The sequence below is a fragment of the Thyridium curvatum genome (assembly GCF_004353045.1).
Source record: "Thyridium curvatum strain D216 chromosome Unknown NODE_87_length_172569_cov_81.238300, whole genome shotgun sequence".
Lineage (NCBI taxonomy): Eukaryota > Fungi > Ascomycota > Sordariomycetes > Thyridiales > Thyridiaceae > Thyridium > Thyridium curvatum.
The window spans coordinates 120,795-137,321 of NW_022156842.1; the positions used below are offsets into that span (position 1 = coordinate 120,795).

At 54.0% G+C, this 16,527-nt stretch overlaps 5 protein-coding genes across 5 annotated transcripts; 3 read left to right on the forward strand and 2 right to left on the reverse strand.

Moving 5' to 3' along the window:
- Positions 1-37: 37 nt before the first annotated feature.
- Positions 38-1,925, reverse strand: E0L32_010617 (uncharacterized protein; the record flags this gene model as incomplete). The annotated part of the gene is made up of 4 exons (XM_031133255.1): positions 38-233; positions 292-416; positions 476-1,752; positions 1,829-1,925. 4 exons carry the CDS (start codon positions 1,923-1,925, stop codon positions 38-40), a joined length of 1,695 nt encoding a protein of 564 aa, XP_030989432.1.
- Positions 1,926-4,882: 2,957 nt separating this feature from the next.
- Positions 4,883-9,575, forward strand: E0L32_010618 (uncharacterized protein; the record flags this gene model as incomplete). Its single annotated transcript, XM_031133256.1, has 8 exons — positions 4,883-5,518; positions 5,588-5,961; positions 6,021-6,399; positions 6,471-6,596; positions 7,071-7,180; positions 7,879-8,099; positions 8,160-8,565; positions 8,630-9,575. 8 exons carry the CDS (start codon positions 4,883-4,885, stop codon positions 9,573-9,575), a joined length of 3,198 nt encoding a protein of 1,065 aa, XP_030989433.1.
- Positions 9,576-9,832: 257 nt separating this feature from the next.
- E0L32_010619 (uncharacterized protein) lies at positions 9,833-10,762 on the reverse strand (the record flags this gene model as incomplete). The annotated part of the gene is made up of 2 exons (XM_031133257.1): positions 9,833-9,999; positions 10,075-10,762. The coding sequence occupies 2 exons, from the start codon at positions 10,760-10,762 to the stop codon at positions 9,833-9,835; spliced, it is 855 nt and encodes a 284-aa protein (XP_030989434.1).
- Positions 10,763-14,180: 3,418 nt separating this feature from the next.
- On the forward strand, positions 14,181-14,883 carry E0L32_010620 (uncharacterized protein; the record flags this gene model as incomplete). The annotated part of the gene is made up of 3 exons (XM_031133258.1): positions 14,181-14,300; positions 14,359-14,494; positions 14,564-14,883. 3 exons carry the CDS (start codon positions 14,181-14,183, stop codon positions 14,881-14,883), a joined length of 576 nt encoding a protein of 191 aa, XP_030989435.1.
- Positions 14,884-15,307: 424 nt separating this feature from the next.
- E0L32_010621 (uncharacterized protein) lies at positions 15,308-15,783 on the forward strand (the record flags this gene model as incomplete). Its single annotated transcript, XM_031133259.1, has 3 exons — positions 15,308-15,336; positions 15,388-15,510; positions 15,582-15,783. 3 exons carry the CDS (start codon positions 15,308-15,310, stop codon positions 15,781-15,783), a joined length of 354 nt encoding a protein of 117 aa, XP_030989436.1.
- Positions 15,784-16,527: the final 744 nt, after the last annotated feature.

Below are 16,527 nucleotides of genomic sequence, written 5' to 3' on the forward strand. Positions count from 1 at the left end.
AATCCTTCTCTTCAAAGCAATGGTAGTGGCTTCTGTCTTAGAGCTTGGACGGTCTCTCGTTCTTTGCAGAGTCCCTCAGGACTTTGCGCAGGATCTTTCCGGCAGGAGACCTCGGTACGGCGTCGATGAAGACCACTCCTCCTCTCAGCTTCTTGTTGTTGGAGACGTGCTCGGCTACCCACCGGGCGATGTCCTCGGCAGAGATTTTCTTCTGGTCCGCAACCACATACGCTCTATAAATGAATGAGTAAAACATCGACACACCTCCCTCAAGGTCTTGGATTCACTCACCGAGGCACCTCCGTGCCTTCACCCTGAACACCAATGACTGCTGCGTCCTGGATCAAAGGGTGCGACACAAGCAACGCCTCCAGTTCGGCCGGGGCAACTTGGGTGGCTTTGTACTTGATCAATTCCTGTTGTTCTCATTGTTAGCCAACATCTCAACACAGTATAATGCCTGTGAAGTAAGTACCTTCTTCCTGTCCACAATGTAGAACAGACCGTCTTTGAAGTGACCAATGTCACCTGTGCAGAACCATCCGTCCACATAAGAGCTCTTGTTCGCCTCTTCGTTTTGATAGTACCCTTTGGTCACTACGGGGCCTCGGACCCAGAACTCTCCGTCCTGTCCCGGCTCGACGTCTTTGCCGTTGTCATCGACGATCTTCATCTCGTGGTTGGACACAAGCTCGCTCACGCTGCCAGTACCGTCGAACTCGCCCTTAGGGAGCAGCGTAATACTGCCAGTCGTCTCGCTCAGTCCCCACGTCTGGCACAGGATTACCTTGCCTTTGCCAAGCTTCTTCGTCGCCGCAGCCTGCAGCTCCTTGCCCATCGGCGCCGCGCCGGTAACCGCGCTGTCCAGCGAGTCGAACTGGTCCGTGACGAGGGGGCTCTTGGCGATCAATAGGTAGATCGGCGGCACGGTGAAGAAGAAGGTGATGCGGTACTTCTTGTTGTACTCGAGAAACTTGGGAAAGTCGAACCGCGGCATCCAGTAGATGGGTCCGCCCATAAAGAGGCTGTTCACGAGGTAGCCCTGGATGCCCGCGATGTGCGCGACCGGCAGGTGCGCGATGGTGCGGTACTCGAAGCTGGGGTTGTTCTTGGCGAACCACTCCTTGTTGACCGTCTGGGTCAGATGGGCCTCGGAAACGAGGTTCTGGTGGCTGAGCCGCACGCCCTTGGGCTTGCCCGTGGTCCCGCTGGAGAAGAGGATACAGATAGTACTATTCTCGAGGGTTTCACGGTCGGTGATCCGCTCCCAATCCAGCTGCTGCTGCGAGATCGGTACGGCATTTCCAGACGCAGCTTCGTTCAGGGCAAAGCCGTAGTCGCCCTTCGCGCCGTCGCCGCTGTACGCCAAGACGCACTCCTTTGGGAACCCCGCTATCTGCGCCGCTTCGAGCGCGACTGGTCCCAGGTCGGCGCTGCAAATCAGGAGCTTCGGCGTCATCTGCTCGATTTGGCCGGCGAGTTCGCGCGGGGTAGACGCCGGGCTCGAGGCCGAGAAGATGCCGCCCGCGGCGATTGTGCCGTAGAATACCGTGGGGAGGAGATAATTGCCTGAAGAGATGCCGAGGATCACGTCCCGTCCGGATCCTTGGCGGCCGATACCATACCTGGAGGCCAACATGTGAGCGGTGCGCTTGGTGAGCGTACGCAGCTGAGCCTTCGTGATGAGCCTCGAAGGGTCTGCAGCGTCGATATGTACCGGGTCATCATCGGCTGCCGGGCTGTGTGGTGAGTCTAGTTCGTAGAGAATTGTCAGATCGGCGGATCTTCAACATCTTCAACATGATCAGGCATGGACTTGCGAACATACCAAAGAGAAGGGTAAGAAGGTCAAGATCAATGAGCGGTAGGTTCCTCCCTGCTCGGTAGACGATGCCGTCTGGGCCGCGATCGACGATGCTCGGCATATTGACTTATTGCCTCCCAGGATCAAGTCTGACTTTGGCGACCAGGATATTATGCTTTTGGAGGACGTGTTTCAGGACAGGGCGAGCAAAAGAAAACCGAGAACAGCCTGAGCAAGCGATAGGCGAACCGCGTCAAGTGGTGAAACGGCAGAAGCAGTGAAGGCTGTTGGACAGCAAATGGTTCAGCTGAAAAGCGAATCTCAGATGACCTCCAATGAAAGAGAGGGCAGCACTTCTCCGCACGCCATGCCAGGCTATCTCCGCAACAAGCCGGCGGGCTAGTGAGGTTCCGGCCAAGCACCAACGCTTTATGGCAATGGTGCCAATACCAAGTCTACCCAAAAGCCCTTCAAAACACAATATGTTGGGGTTTGCAGAACGTCATGGTCGTCGGTCAATGTGGGGTTGCCGAGGTGCTTTTTCCATCGCCCTCAGTGGAGGAATCACCTCCCTTCGTTGATAGACTCGGCGGGAGCCCGCTTAGCTCAGCACTCTTCTGCGATTCATAAGAATATGAGCAATGGAAACAACATAATTGCGCGCCTCGAGTTATGGAGGACTGAAAGGCGCCGCTGTATCGGGTAGACTTTGTATACAGCCGACAAATAGAATTGTCAGTTAAAATAAGGGCTCATCAAGTACAATGATCCACCTGGTACTCAAGACTTCTCTTTTGCCAGTGTGCCTGGGGCGGATACAATCCGACAAGAATCCACGGAAGTGCGTGTCATCAACAGCCTTGTCAGCAGACAGAGTGGACAGACGAAGGCTTATTCATCGGGCTGAAGGGCTAACAGGCTGACCTGTCCAGTATGATGTATATGCTGGGCTGTAGTCGCATCATCGGCAACTTTTGTTTGCCAATGGGTCTCGTGAAGGCAGAGGTGATGTGAGCACCTGATTCACGGCAATGCGTGAATAGACCGCATGCTTGGAGGCCACCGTGCCAAACAAGAAATCACCGCCCTGCAGATGGTCACTTCGTGCTGGACACGTCCGCCGGTCGATAGGTCCGGGCCACCAGAGTTGATCGCGTTGCCGTCACGGGTCGGGATGGAGAAGTCTCGTATGAACACCATCGATGCAAGCCAACGCCTCATGATGCCTCTTGTCAGAAAGCAGTTTGACATCGCCACAGGCAAGGAGACAGATTTATGTCCGATCGTCCGGCCTCTTGGTATCTTCAGCTGGCGGTCTAAACAAGCTTCGCTCAAACACTATCTTTGATGGCACCCCACTTTCCGTCCTCCAAGCATTCCTGGGCATTACCTACCGAGTGAGGGTCAGATTAGTCGACGGACTGCTAACAGAAGTACTTGTCTACCCATCAAGCCCATCGGATTTAGGTAGTGGGATAGCCCTTCCGAGTTCCAGGCCAAGGATGTGACAAGGATATTGACTGTTAAGATCGAGGTAGCTCCTGATGAACTTCCGTCAACTGTTCAGACGCCCACTTGCCTACCTATTGTACAAGGTAGAAGACTACCGGCACCGCACATCGACCACACAGAACTATAACAAGCGATGCGTTAAATCAGTTTGGGGTAGTGGGAGAACCACATGGGAGAGAGCGTGGGGTGTCCATACCACGCTAACACGCGGTGAGACGGGGAGTTACTCTCTGCTGAATGATCTGGCAAGTCACAAGTTGCAGGGCTATGCCTGGATGTTCCAGATCTGCAGCGTCCTGTGGACAGCATGATCCTTCTCGCCAGCCCATCTCAGTGCTAGGTGCCCGCTAAGTGGGCATTTTGTCAGGGATAGCGAAGTCTTACTTCGTATGAACCGCACGAGCTTGCAAAGGTATCGCGGCATGTATCGCTCTCTTGGCCCATCTCGACCAGTCGCGACGCGGGAAAAGTTCAGCGTAAGATGCGTTGGATACTTGAGCTGTCATTTCAAAGACCGACCTTTATTGAAATTGGAGAGGGCAGTGCCGCTGTCGATGGGACTGTCCTCTTGGCATGTGCACTGGCGAAAGTGAATGTTTGGCGGGACGCGTCAGTGGAGTTGCACCGGAACTCGCACCGGCACTCGTCCAAGTCGAGATGGGCGAATGAAGACAGGCAAGAGATGGTCAGATGAGTTCACGGGCTCACAGAAGTACTTGATCCTCCATCAAACCCATCCGACTGTAGGTGGTGGGATAGCCCTCCCAAGTTCCAGAGCAAGGATATGCATTTTTACCATTGCGGTATCTTCTGAGGAACTTCCATCAGCGAGTTACCTTGACCCCTACTTTGGCGGGCATCCGGCATCGATCATTGATGGAGTGGCACCGGAGTTCGCACCGGGACTCGTTCAGGTCGATCTTTGGCTCGAGGGGCGGTCAGACGGCCCTCGGGCGGCGCCCGGAGCCGAGGATGGATCCAGCCTGCTGCAGGTTCACGTTGGCGACTGATTATTGCATTTCCGGCGCCTTGCAAGCTTGCTTGGCATTCAGTCTAGCTGATCTCGAGTCAATGCAGCCTGAAATTTAGGTCTGCCGGGGGGGTTTTCGTCTGCGAGCTGATTTTCGTCTGGAGAACTGAACAGGACAGGTTTTCATCTCGTAGAGGCTCGAAAATGACTCTAAGAACTGGACTAATGTTACATGGCGTAGAAAAACAAGACTTGAAGAGATGTACTTGTATCTCTGCTCCATTGGTCATCAGGTCCTCTTTCCTGTGGCCAGTTCAGCAGCCAGGATGGGCACTAGATCTACGTCCGGCCAGAGTCCGGACTTCGCGATCCACTAGTTACTCCATGCGGGGAAAGTGGCAGTTGGGGCCCCAGAACACTCCCCAGATGCATATCTCGCGAAAACTCTACCCTGCCTTGGACACATGGCTCCTCTATAAAGGCTGGCACATTTTCTTGCCCTTTTGCTCTGGGTCGTCCCCATCGGCGCCTTTTCTTGCATCCATACTCAGTCTCTCTTTTCTATATTCCCCCGTGTGAGCCATACTATCCTGACCATGGCTGGCGGAATCTTCCAAGGAAACCGGGTGATTGGCGCCTTCAATGGCCGGCTGTTCTTCTCCTGCTTCGTCATCATGCTGTCGCAGATCAACTTTGGCATGGATACGAGTGCCTTCAACAACACGCAGGCCATGACGCCCTTTGAGCGCAAGTTTGGCGTGTACCAGCCGGCCCTCAAGCGCATTGCCATCGAGCCCTACTTCCTCTCCTTGCTCAATAGTCTTCCAACTATCGGCCAGGTCTCTGGCCTGCTGCTCGGTAGTTTTGTCTGCCGTCGCTTCGGCCGCCGCATGTCCTTCTTCACCATGTGCTTCTTTGCTTGGATCGCGGCGATCCTCCTCATCACGGCACAGGCCAAGGAACAGGTTCTCGTGGGCCGAATGCTCAACTTCGTGTATGTCGGCATGGAGTTGGCCTCCGTTCCGGTCACCCAGTCCGAGCTAGCGCCGGCTGCTGTCCGAGGCTTCGTTGTCGGTACCTACCAACTCGGCATCATGGTCGGCGGCCTCATCATGGCGCTGATCTGCCTGGGGACCAGCAAGATCCCTAACGAGAACTCGTACCGGATCCCTTTCGGGACGCTGTTCATTATCCCTACCATTCTGTTCACCGGTACCTTTTGGATCCCCGAGGTAAGCCGCAGCCTTGTCTCGTCCAAGCCTCCTTTGTATCTATCTCTGACTCTAATGACACAACCCCAGTCGCCGCGTTGGCTCCTACTCAAGGGTCGCGATAAGCAAGCTCGTCACAATCTCCAGCTACTTCGACAGGGAGCGTTTACCGACGAGCAGATCGAGGAGGAGTTCCAGATTCTGAAGGGCACACTGGAACTCACGGCCGAGACGGGTTCCTTCAAGGAGATCTGGCAAGGCACAAACCTCAAGCGGACCTTGATCGTGCTCGGAACGAATTTCTTCTTGCAGGCTACTGGACAGGTTTTCGGCTCCAAATATGGCACGGTATTCTTGAAGGATATCGGCGCCATCGACCCGTTCGTCATGTCTACCGTCAATACCGTTTGCGCTATTGCCGCCGTGCTCCTCTGCATGGGGATCAACGACAAGGTCGGCCGAAAGTACGAACACCCTGCTTCAATTTAGATTCAACGAGTGACTAATGGCGATCTCTGCTTAGGTCTTTGATGATGATTGGCACCTGCATCCAGGGCGGTGCTCTGGTCGCGATGGGCGGTCTTGGCTCAGTCGCCAACCCAAGCCGAGAGTACAAGATCGGCATTACAGCTATGACTGTTGTCCTGAACGCAGCTTACTGCTTCGGCTGGGCGCCGCTGTCCCATGTCATCACCGCCGAGATTCCCACTACCAGACTTAGAGATATCACCTACGCCACTGGGAGTGTGGTCAACATTGCAGTCGCATTCTCCATCACGTTCAGTCTGCCCTATCTCCTCTACGCTCCTTATGCTGCTTTGGGCCCCAAAGTTGGCTTTATCTTCGGCTCATTCGCCCTCTTGGCCATCTTCTTCGCCTGGTTCTGCATCCCGGAGACAGGGGTGAGTGATCTTCTGGCCGCCGTCGCCCCGAGTACCACAGACCACATGCTGACTCTCCTTTCGTTGACCAGGGACTTACACTTGAGGAGCTCGACTACCTGTTCTTGCAAGACGTACCTGTTCGTAAGTTCAGCAGTTACAAGCACGGCCAAGTCCTGCCTTCGGAGATTGCGGAGACCAGCGCCAAGGAGCCTCAAGTGTCGCAGCACGAAGTGGCTTGATGGCTTAGCATGCCACAAAAGGCAAGCAGCGAATGGCGGGTTTGGAGGCTTGTCGTGAGATGTGACAGGCGCCAGTCCTAGCAAAGAAATAGCATAGCCGAATCAATCCAAATGTTGGTGCCTGTTTCTCAAATAGAAATCAGGTTGTTACAGCCACGAATGTGTGTGACTCTGCTTCCCCATGATTTGACTCACGTACGTCACTCGAACGCCAGAGGTCGAACTGGACTCCTCCTGGCCCTGGGGGGCATGTGGACAGGTCTAGACCCCCTACCCTCCCTCTTGTCAGGAAACTCCCTGGGAAAGGGTGTGTCCCACGATCAAAGGTCGAGCGGCTTGCTCCGGGGGCGCTAAGGCAGCTGAGCATGATGAGTGCGAGCTGTATTGGTCGCCATGCTGCGCTAGCACCCCGGTGGCTTGACCTCATCGCTTACGGACCAAACAATTCAGGCCCTCCAGATGATGCCAACCCAGTCTGACCTTTTCTTTTCTAGGGCTGCTACCCGCGCTGCCATTGGTGGCGACCCGGCGCCGGGCTCGATGCCAAGGCACTGGGTCCGGTAAATAGTCTCTAACTCTATGCCTGCTGGCTGGCATTCCAATTGAACACACGTAGGGGGCAGAGAGGCCTCAGCAGAGCTCTCGCGCGACCGCTGTCTGACATCATGGGGGGGCATTTAAAGAACTGCCGTGGCCCCCAAAAGCGATCGGCATTTACCTTTCCAATGCATCTTCGACGGCTGCTGCTTACCCGACGGCATCGATATGGTTGAGTCTGACCATGTTGAACCATGCAGCCCCAGGGTCTTGTCCCGCGCGCATCACGGAAGACTACCTCGTGCACCGAGTGTAGAAGGAGAAAACAGAAGGTAGAGTCCGCAAGAGGTCGAGCTGAGTTCTCTGTCGTGGCTTGCTGACATAGACTGGTAAACAGTGCAATCAGGGACTTCCGTGCAACAACTGCAAAAGGAGATATCCTCAGCCAATCTGCGAATATGGCCCCAGGCAGTCAGTATTGGAAATCTTCCCTTGACACATAAACGATAGCTATCTTACACGTCCGCGCACGTCACAGTGATCTAGGCGGTAGCCGAAGTCCATTGTCACAGTTTCCTGTGCTCTTGCCGACAACGAAACCACGAGCATTCCTATTTGACAAACGAGTTCGGCCCTTGAACAGCTCACGCCATCGTAGTCGGACCCCGGTAGATGCGTTCAGGGTAGTACCCCCGAATCGAACGGACTGTCTGCCACCTAGGCAAGACATCACGGCCGAGCCGACAGATGACGTTTCCTCCGCTAGTCGGAGACATCTATCTGAGAGCTCCTATGAGACCACATCCGGGTCTGGTGATAGCAGCTCACCAGACGAAGAGGGGCAGCCGAAATACAACTTGTGGCATTTGTCAGGACACGCTGATGGTCTGACCCAACTGCCTATCGAACCCACGAAACAGAATGTTGTGCTTGTTCAGACATGTAAGTCAATACCACACAATCAACTGTAGACGGGGCTGATGCGAGACGCACCTTACTTAGTTTCCCAGGTTCTGAACCACTTCAAGGGCTCTTTCGACGGTGTACCCGATGCCGACAATCCTTTCCTTTTACACTACGTGCCCTGGTGTGTGCAGTCACCGCTCCTGGTCCACTCCTCGCTCTACATCGCAGCCAGGTCTCTTGTGGAGAGGAATTACGTGGACGAGCGCACGACAACGCAGCTTAAAGGCTTCGCGATAAGAAGACTGAACGAGCACCTCCGGTCTGCCGACTGCACCAACGACGAGGCCATCGGGGCGGTGGTCCAGTTCACCTCGATCGAGATCTTCTTTGGCAACCTCGGGGTCATGCAAACCCACCTGAAAGGGCTGCGGGAGATGGTCCGCCTGCGAGGCGGTCTTCCCAATCGCGGCGTGGGGGAGCTGGTGAGCAAGGTCGCACTGGTGTAAGTTCGGGCTGATCCGCCCCGACACGCGTACCACGGGACGCATCCCTGACTGCTTTTTTAGCGACGACTGTCTCATTTCCTTGGCGTATGAAACGCCGCCAGTGTTGCAGCAAAGTGCAGATTGCGGACACGGTCTAGACTCTGGCCGCGCAGAAGCCACCAAGGTCTCCTTCAGCTCGCCCTTCATCGTGCCCCTGGTGCCCTTCCGGGATTGCTGCCATCTCCTTGGATTGCACCCCTTCACGGCGAGCATCCTTGATGACGTCTCTTTCCTAGTGGACACTGTCAATCGTCTGTCTGACAACCCTAGCGCCGAAGAGCTTCGCAAAACAGCAATGACTGCCGCGTTTGTACACGACCGGATCGCCAGGCTACCCACGAGTGATCCCGCTACGCACGAGGACCGGGCCGCCGGCGACAAGGGCGAGCATGCGAGAGGATCAGAAGCGAGTGATAGTCCTACGCCTCACTCCCTCTTGCCAGAGTACCCCGAATTTGAGTCAGCATCGAAGGGGAGGAAGAGGAAGTCCGGAAATTGTAGGGTAGTAATACCCGATGACATACCAGACAGTCCCTCGCCCACAGACGACGCGCTGTACACGGCGGTGCGGCAAGCAGCCCTCGTCTACGCACGAGCAATCGGCAGCCACCAGCCCCTCAGCTCCACATGCTCTGCGGACGAAGCCCTGTCGATACTCATGGCAACGTGGCGCGTGCCGCTGGCGAGATGGCGAGGTATCGTCGGGATCTTTATTTTTATCATGGCATCCATCGCTCCGACTGTCACACATCATTCTGGAGCAACTGCCTCGAGCGGAGCTAAAGAAGATGCTGATGCCTCCCGAATTGACTTCGGACCCCACGCTGGATTCGTCAAGTCGATTCTACAGATTGGCCTTATGCAGATGTCACTGGAGAGCTGGAGCACGTGCAAGGACACGATGAAGAGAGCGCTCAGGTTGCAGTCCTGGTTGACTGAACGCACTGGGCAGAGCCAGGGAGAATGACGAGCCCTTCTTACCAAGTCACATGGCACTATTTGTTTCTCGTGAGGAAGCGAGAGATATTTAATTTTTAAATTTTAACCGATCTAAAAAGGCGACCCAAGGAGAGATGTAGCGTTCCCAAGATGAAACTCTGATTTCGTGCACTATCTAAAGACCAGACTGTTCTCATTGCTTGAACACACACGCAAACAAATTCCGTAACGACATTACTTCGTGCTTGGAGTGTGACCAAAGAGGTTCACTCGCTCTCGACCTGATTACATCAAGGCGAAGCCGCCAGCCAGGACTGCCGAGAGAGTCAGGATCTGTGCAGCGGCCATCGGTGCGACGCCGTAGGCGGCCGACTTCTTGGCACCGGCAGACGCGCTGGCAGCAGCAGCGGCAGAAGAGCTGGAAGCAGCAGCAGCGTTGGTCGGGGTCTTGGCTAAAACAGAGAAAAAAGAAACGCATTAGCTTCCGCGCTGGTGCATCGACAAAGGACCTGCGTGAAGTAACTTACCCTGAGCACCGCACAAGCTCACGAGCGTCGTGTTGCTGCTCATGGCATTCAGCTTCGCGGAGGCCCGGGCGGCACGCTCCTTGGCCTTCTGGATCTTGGCGGCGTCGTTGCCGAACTTGGCGGTGAGCGCGGTCTCGTTGGCGGCGCGGGCGACCTCCTTCTGCAGCCGGGACATGAAGCGGCACTGGTTCTTGACGCGGTCGGCGGCGCAGAACTGCGTCAGCGTGGCGTTGCCGGACAGGGCCGTCAGCTTCGGGGCCTCGGCGGCGGCCTTGGCCTTGATGGCCGCGGCGCGGGTGGCGTTGCCCTTGGTGACCTTGTCGAGGCGGGTGGCGTTGGCGACGAGCCTCTCGAGGCCCTGGATGTGCGCCATCTGGCGGCACGACCGCTCCATGGCGTGGACGGCGAAGACCTGGTTGCAGGCGCCCATGAGGGTGGCGTTGGCCTTCATGGCCTGCAGCTGGGGCGCCTCCTGGGCGACCTTGGCCTTGATGGCCGCGGCGCGGGTGGCGTTGTTCTTGGTGAAGCGGTCGAGGCGGGTCGTGTTGGCGGCCAGGTCGGCGAAGAAGGTGAGGCGCTCGACCTGTCGGCACTGGGACTTGGTCGAGGTGCCGGTGCTGTTGCCGCGGTTGCCCCTGGCGAGGGCGACGCCGGCGAAGGCGAGGGTGAGGAGGGAGAAGAACTTCATGGTGAGCTGATGATGGTGGTCCGACGAAAAACGGAAATAGAGATTCTCCTGGAATGCACCGGTGGTAAGGTGTAAAAGATTATGTACAGAAACGAACCGAAAACGGGCCAGCCGCGAGTGTGAAAGTAAAGATGAGGAGAGGAAGGAAAAAAGAAAACTGTCGAAGAGGCTTGTCAAGTCGAGTTGATGAAAGTAGAGTAAATCATGTCTTGGGCCGCTCGTGGCATTTGGTTGCTTTAAGTAGATCAATCAGCACGGCCGCGTCAGCGACATCAGCCCAATGCGATGTGGCACCTATTGTTGGACTTCGCCCGTTTCGTACTCCAAAGACAGAGTCTAGGCCTGTCAACGTCGTGAGGGAGTTTCAATCCATCATTGTGGATCTTTGATGAAGCCCTGTTGGCAGGGAATCTATACGACGGGCTACCCTCAACGTCAATGGCATGCAAAAACAGACAAGCCTAGGCGATATACTGAGACTGCAACGGTATGGCAACGCAGTCATGTTCGTCCCTCGACCTTTGACGGATCGCGAAAAAGCTGGTGATTGGTATTCCAAAGGCACTAGTCAAACCAGGTCAAGGACCCCTGGTTGATGCGCGGCACCCACATCGGTTGGTGTTTCAGACACCGGCCAATGCAGTGGTCGCCTCATGAGCCATCAAACGCAGTCGCCAAGATTTGCAACTCGCAATGAGACCAACCCCGGTCCCTCTCTCCCTCCCCAAACCCGGTAGTCGATCCATGTCGCCGTCAGATGGCGGCCTCTCATTCGCTCCCAGCCCGCGCCAGTGAGCCCAGTCTCCATCATGAGATCCAGGCAGGTCTACGCGGTGACATTTTGTGGCCCCATACGATACTAAACTCGTCCAGAGGCCTTGCAAAGCTTTGTTGACGAAACTTACGAAGTACTCCGCACACGCCAAATGTCACATAATGCCAGCCTCCCCAGGCCATCGTTTCGAACGCATCGCGAGCGAGTGGAGAGTGTTTCCTGGCCACCAACATTTGACGAGATCCGGGGCACAATTCGACTGCTACTGTGCTCGCCTGCGTATAGCTGTCTAAATCTCCGTGCCAGTCGGAGATGAGTGTCGGGGCGGGTTTCGCTAGGCACAAGAAACGCCTCTAATAAGCGGTTGCGAGACGGATGCATCACGAACAGCGGGGCAAATAGGCTACTAGGTATGGTTATTGGCAACTCTCCTGAGAAGCATATTTGCCTAGTGCATTGCCGTGGTCGCTATCTATTTGCTGCAATCATTCGAATATGACTGCCACCTTCCCGACAGCATTGTTACAATGTGGATTAGTCGTGGATGCGCTGATGTTTGTCGGCTCGTGGCGACTTGTGCTGCGCCTACCTACCCATGCGTTGGAGTAGGAAGAGACCATGCTCGAGAGGGAAATCGTCCGCGTTTCCCCCGATATTATTCCGAAAATGGCTACTGGCCAGTAGATGCTTCTGTCAACGCCAGACTGTGGCTAGCGATCACGGCCATGACGAAATCGATTCACATTGAGACATGGAAATGAACATTGACGATTCAACATACGATTCTGCCACCCCGATCCTGACTCTGAGATAGAGCCGCGTTCGAACCAGTATGAGCTCCTCGGGGATGGCACTTCTGGAGAACCACCCCGGTGATGGGCTCGGGTGATTAATCTTGACATCTGGATCCTTGCGAAGACACGGCTGCACCCGGACCAGAAGCTTCTTAGACTAGAGAATGCGATGACTCTCTTACAGTGCCCTCCCATCGTGCCAGTACATGGCCAGTTGAAAGGCGATATTAGATTACAGGAGGCTCACGAGATGAAGACAGAAAAAAAACTCTCAGTGGAGTTGAAACCAAGGTTCCTTTCTTGGAAGACAAGGGGACTCTCTGTGCTTTTCACCCTGAGGGACATTGCTGTGGCAGGTTCAAAGGAAAGATAACGGCGTGAAGAACGTCATCTTTTCCTCTCTAGGCTGTGGTTGGAGTCTGAAGCGCCCGATATTAGAGGGAGGAATGGCGAGTTGACCCAGATCAATGACCAGCCCAACCCTAACCTTACACAGCATTGATATATTGTTATCGGGACTCGAGAAAGATAGAGGCAGTAGTCGATTCTCATATAGTGTATTTTCTTTCCATAAAACTCATGAATTGAATACCGCGTTGCCATCAAATAGTCAGACCGTGGATCTAGATCGATTACTTTAAGCACCACACAGCTGCCAGTTATCGGCACGCCTGATTTAGCTTCTTAACACTCCAATAGGTGTAAGAAGGATGATTGCACGGTGACTGCGGAAGTAGTCATTGGCGACCCCACCCGATCGTAAACTCAGTGGCAATGTTGATCCGATGGCGATAAATACATCGCTGCTGGGGCTAGGAAATAAGAGTGCTCAAGAAATCAGTGGAGTGAGTACGAGCAAACCTCAAACGGTTCAAATTGGAGGCTCCGGAAGAGTTGACGAGAGGTACCAAACAGATGCACTCCTTTCTTTGGGTACTCCTCTAGCCATTCCACCGTCTATCGGTAGGGAAATGATGTAGCTTGTGCTTTTTATCGAATATTGCTTTACTAGACCTTGGATCATACTTGATTTGACCCGTCGCCCCCAGCCTCGTTGAACTTTGCTCTCACTTGACACTTATCAGATCCCATTAAGCTTCTCTCGCATTGCACCTCCCCCCGGGATTGCACCTACTAGGTACAAATACTCTCCAATGAGGGGGAGAGGGGAATGCATTGACGATATGACCTGATTGTTTGGGACCACACAAGGTCAAATACGTAAGACTCGTACTCTGGGCACTACTAAGATCTGTCACGGCACGGCTTTTTCACAGCCTTCTTTTTGGTCATAGCGTTTTTCAATGAGCATAATAAAAGGTGACATAGCAAAAGGGCCTCGTCGAGAAGGGTGAGCGTGATTTAGAATAACTAATTGGCTGACGCTCCTCAGGAGATGCCCCATGCTAGGAATAATCCTGGCTGTTCAATTCGTAAGGGGGGTTATCCCACTACCTAAAGTCGATGGATTTGATGGACAGACAAGTATCTCTATTACTAGCCGTTCAGCTGTTGATCACTAGGCGGGTAAGTACTCTTGAAGAAAGCAGTGCGTCTCATATTCTGCAGTTCAGGCACTTGTGACCTCGCCTTTTTTTTTTTTTTTTTTTTTTTTTTTTTTTTTTAGCAACTCGTCCCGTTCGTGTTAACCATGTGTATGTTAGCCAGATGACCACACTAGGAGTGATTAGGCAGTGTTGTAAATATCCTATATCTATCGTAGTTTTCTCCTATCCATCCCTCTTCCATCTCGTCTGGCAGCCTTCGTCGAGAATGTAAGTGATGCTATGCTTCATTGGTGTACCTTGATTTTTGAACCAAGAGTCTGACAGTCATAAGCAGAAACATCATGAAGAGAAGTCGCGGTCCGGTTTTTCGCGGCGGCGCCAAGCGCCCGAAGGAGGTGCCTGCCTCCCCCCTTACCCTCTCCCTCCCCGGCTTCAAGGCCGTCATCACCGTTTTCCTCCCGGTAAGAAACTGCATCTACAAATGAATTCAGGAAACGATCATACTAACCTCTTGAAAAGAATGGGAGCATGATCAACCCCCCGCCCTCGAGCATCATAAGCATCCCGAGTGGCACGACTATCCTCTCGCGCGGAGAGGTGCTGAAGGGTTGTGCCGACGGCACAATTTTCCTTTCCGGAGGAGGGCCACATCGTTGTGGGCAAGGAGGGCTTTCTCGTGCCCTCTGAGGAGGAAATCTTTTTGCCGTGCCCGCCATGCTGCCAGCTGGCGGCATGACGATCTCGGGCAAGTGGCACCAGGCCGGTGCCGTCCTCGCCAAGGGCACCCACCTGCCCAAGGACATGGGCGTGCCTTCGGGCACAAAAGTCCCCAAGGGGACCTTGTTGCCCGCGGGCACCTGCCTCCCCGAGGGGATGACCCTGCCTTCGGGCAGCAGATTTCGTGCTGGGGTGGCCCTTCCGGGCGGTGTTCATGTCGCCGCTGTCGAGAACGACGAGGAGATCAAGGACGACGATGTCGTCAAGAAGGAGGAGCAGGAGGAGGAGGAGCAGGAGAAGAAGATCAAGATCAAGAAGGATGAGTAATTTTCTTTTTTCTTTTTTCTTTTTTCTTTTGATTTTCAAACAGATCGCTTTTGCTGTGTTAGACTATGAACAAGTTTTTATGAGCATTAAATACTCAAATCAGTGGTGATATGTCATAGTCACAAAGTGAACCATTAGATACCATAGGGCCTGTTGTCTATGATCCAACAATTTTAAAGTTTGGAGTCTGTGGCATGTTCCTCTATCACTACACCGTTCACGGCCAAAGGAGCCGCATGCAGAGTCGCTAGCGCCAAAGTCCTTGACATCATTGATTCTTAGAAGCCAATAAACCCTACCTATATAAGGGAGTGCCCCAGATCCTGCCCATTTTGCTTTTCGGGTCACCAGTTCCAGAGAATTGCATGAACCGGGCACTGTGGGCTACTCACTAGAAATATCGAAATATCGACGCGCTTGCACGATGGTCAAGGACGACGACACAGTTATCAAGTAAGGAAGCCCCATATGCGCCTGTCATTATCAGTGGCTGAAATATATCAGGGAGTTCAATGAGCTGGTCAATATGACAGCGTCTGAGTTGAAAGAGTGGCTCAAGGGCGGAGACTCGACCAGTTCCGGCTGGTCCAAGGAAGACGGATCCGGGGAAACGGTCGGACACGACAGGTAAATCCCATCCTAGTCTTATTTCCTCATCAAGCCAGCCGTGGGCTCGTTTATTGATACCTATTCAAAAGTGGTCGACGGATTGTCAAAATTCTTGAGAAGAACCCCAAGGGCGACCCGGAAAAATACGACCAGGACGACCTCGACCACATGCGCAAGGTCGTGGCTTATTGCAAGAGGCACCTAGCGCAGGAAGAAAAGGCAAAGCAGGACACGGACAGCAAGTCCTACAAAAGCTTGAAGAACTGGGGCCACGATGCTCAGAAGGCTTAGTGTTTAGAGTGGAAGCAAGGGGAGTCCCTTATCTCCCAGCACCACGTGTTCCCATGGGAGCATTTCCACAGGGTCGACCTTGGCTCCATGGCGGTTGAGCTGGCCGAGCTGTCAACCAAAGTCGACGAGCAAGTTAAACCGTCTTCCTGCCCAGTGTTGACATCTAGTCGCTTCGCCACTGCTCCAGTCCTAAAGCACATCTCTTACAAATCCCTTTTCTCACAACCGTCATCTTTCTCTAACAGGAACCACCAGTATCTCTATCAACTCTCGGACACAATCATCGCCATTATTACGAACATGGACTCTATGGCACGTTAACTGGCTACGGTCCCGTCAGCAGCTCAAGCTGCCGAGGCTGTCCGCTTGTCGATGTCCAGACCCGGACTTGCCATTCCCACGGCCCCCTTCCTCCGCTTCGTCGACCTGGACAACAATGTCGTTTACTTTAATATGGCCGACCGCACTCGTCCGCAGCAAACTATTGGTGGACTAGGAGTCATCACTCTTAACTAGAGCTATTTTACCTACAGTCTAGATTCAGTAGGCGACCTATCCTATATATGCCACTTTAATAAGGTGGCCATTCATATCTTCTAGAGCGACGTTCCCTATGCCCGGCGCCATCGGCAGGGCTGTAAGGCTCAGTTTGCATGTGACTACAATAAAGCTGCTTATGACGGCAGCACTGTTCAGGCCTATCCTTAGACGATCTGTCACTTTATGAACATATTCCCCGCCCTC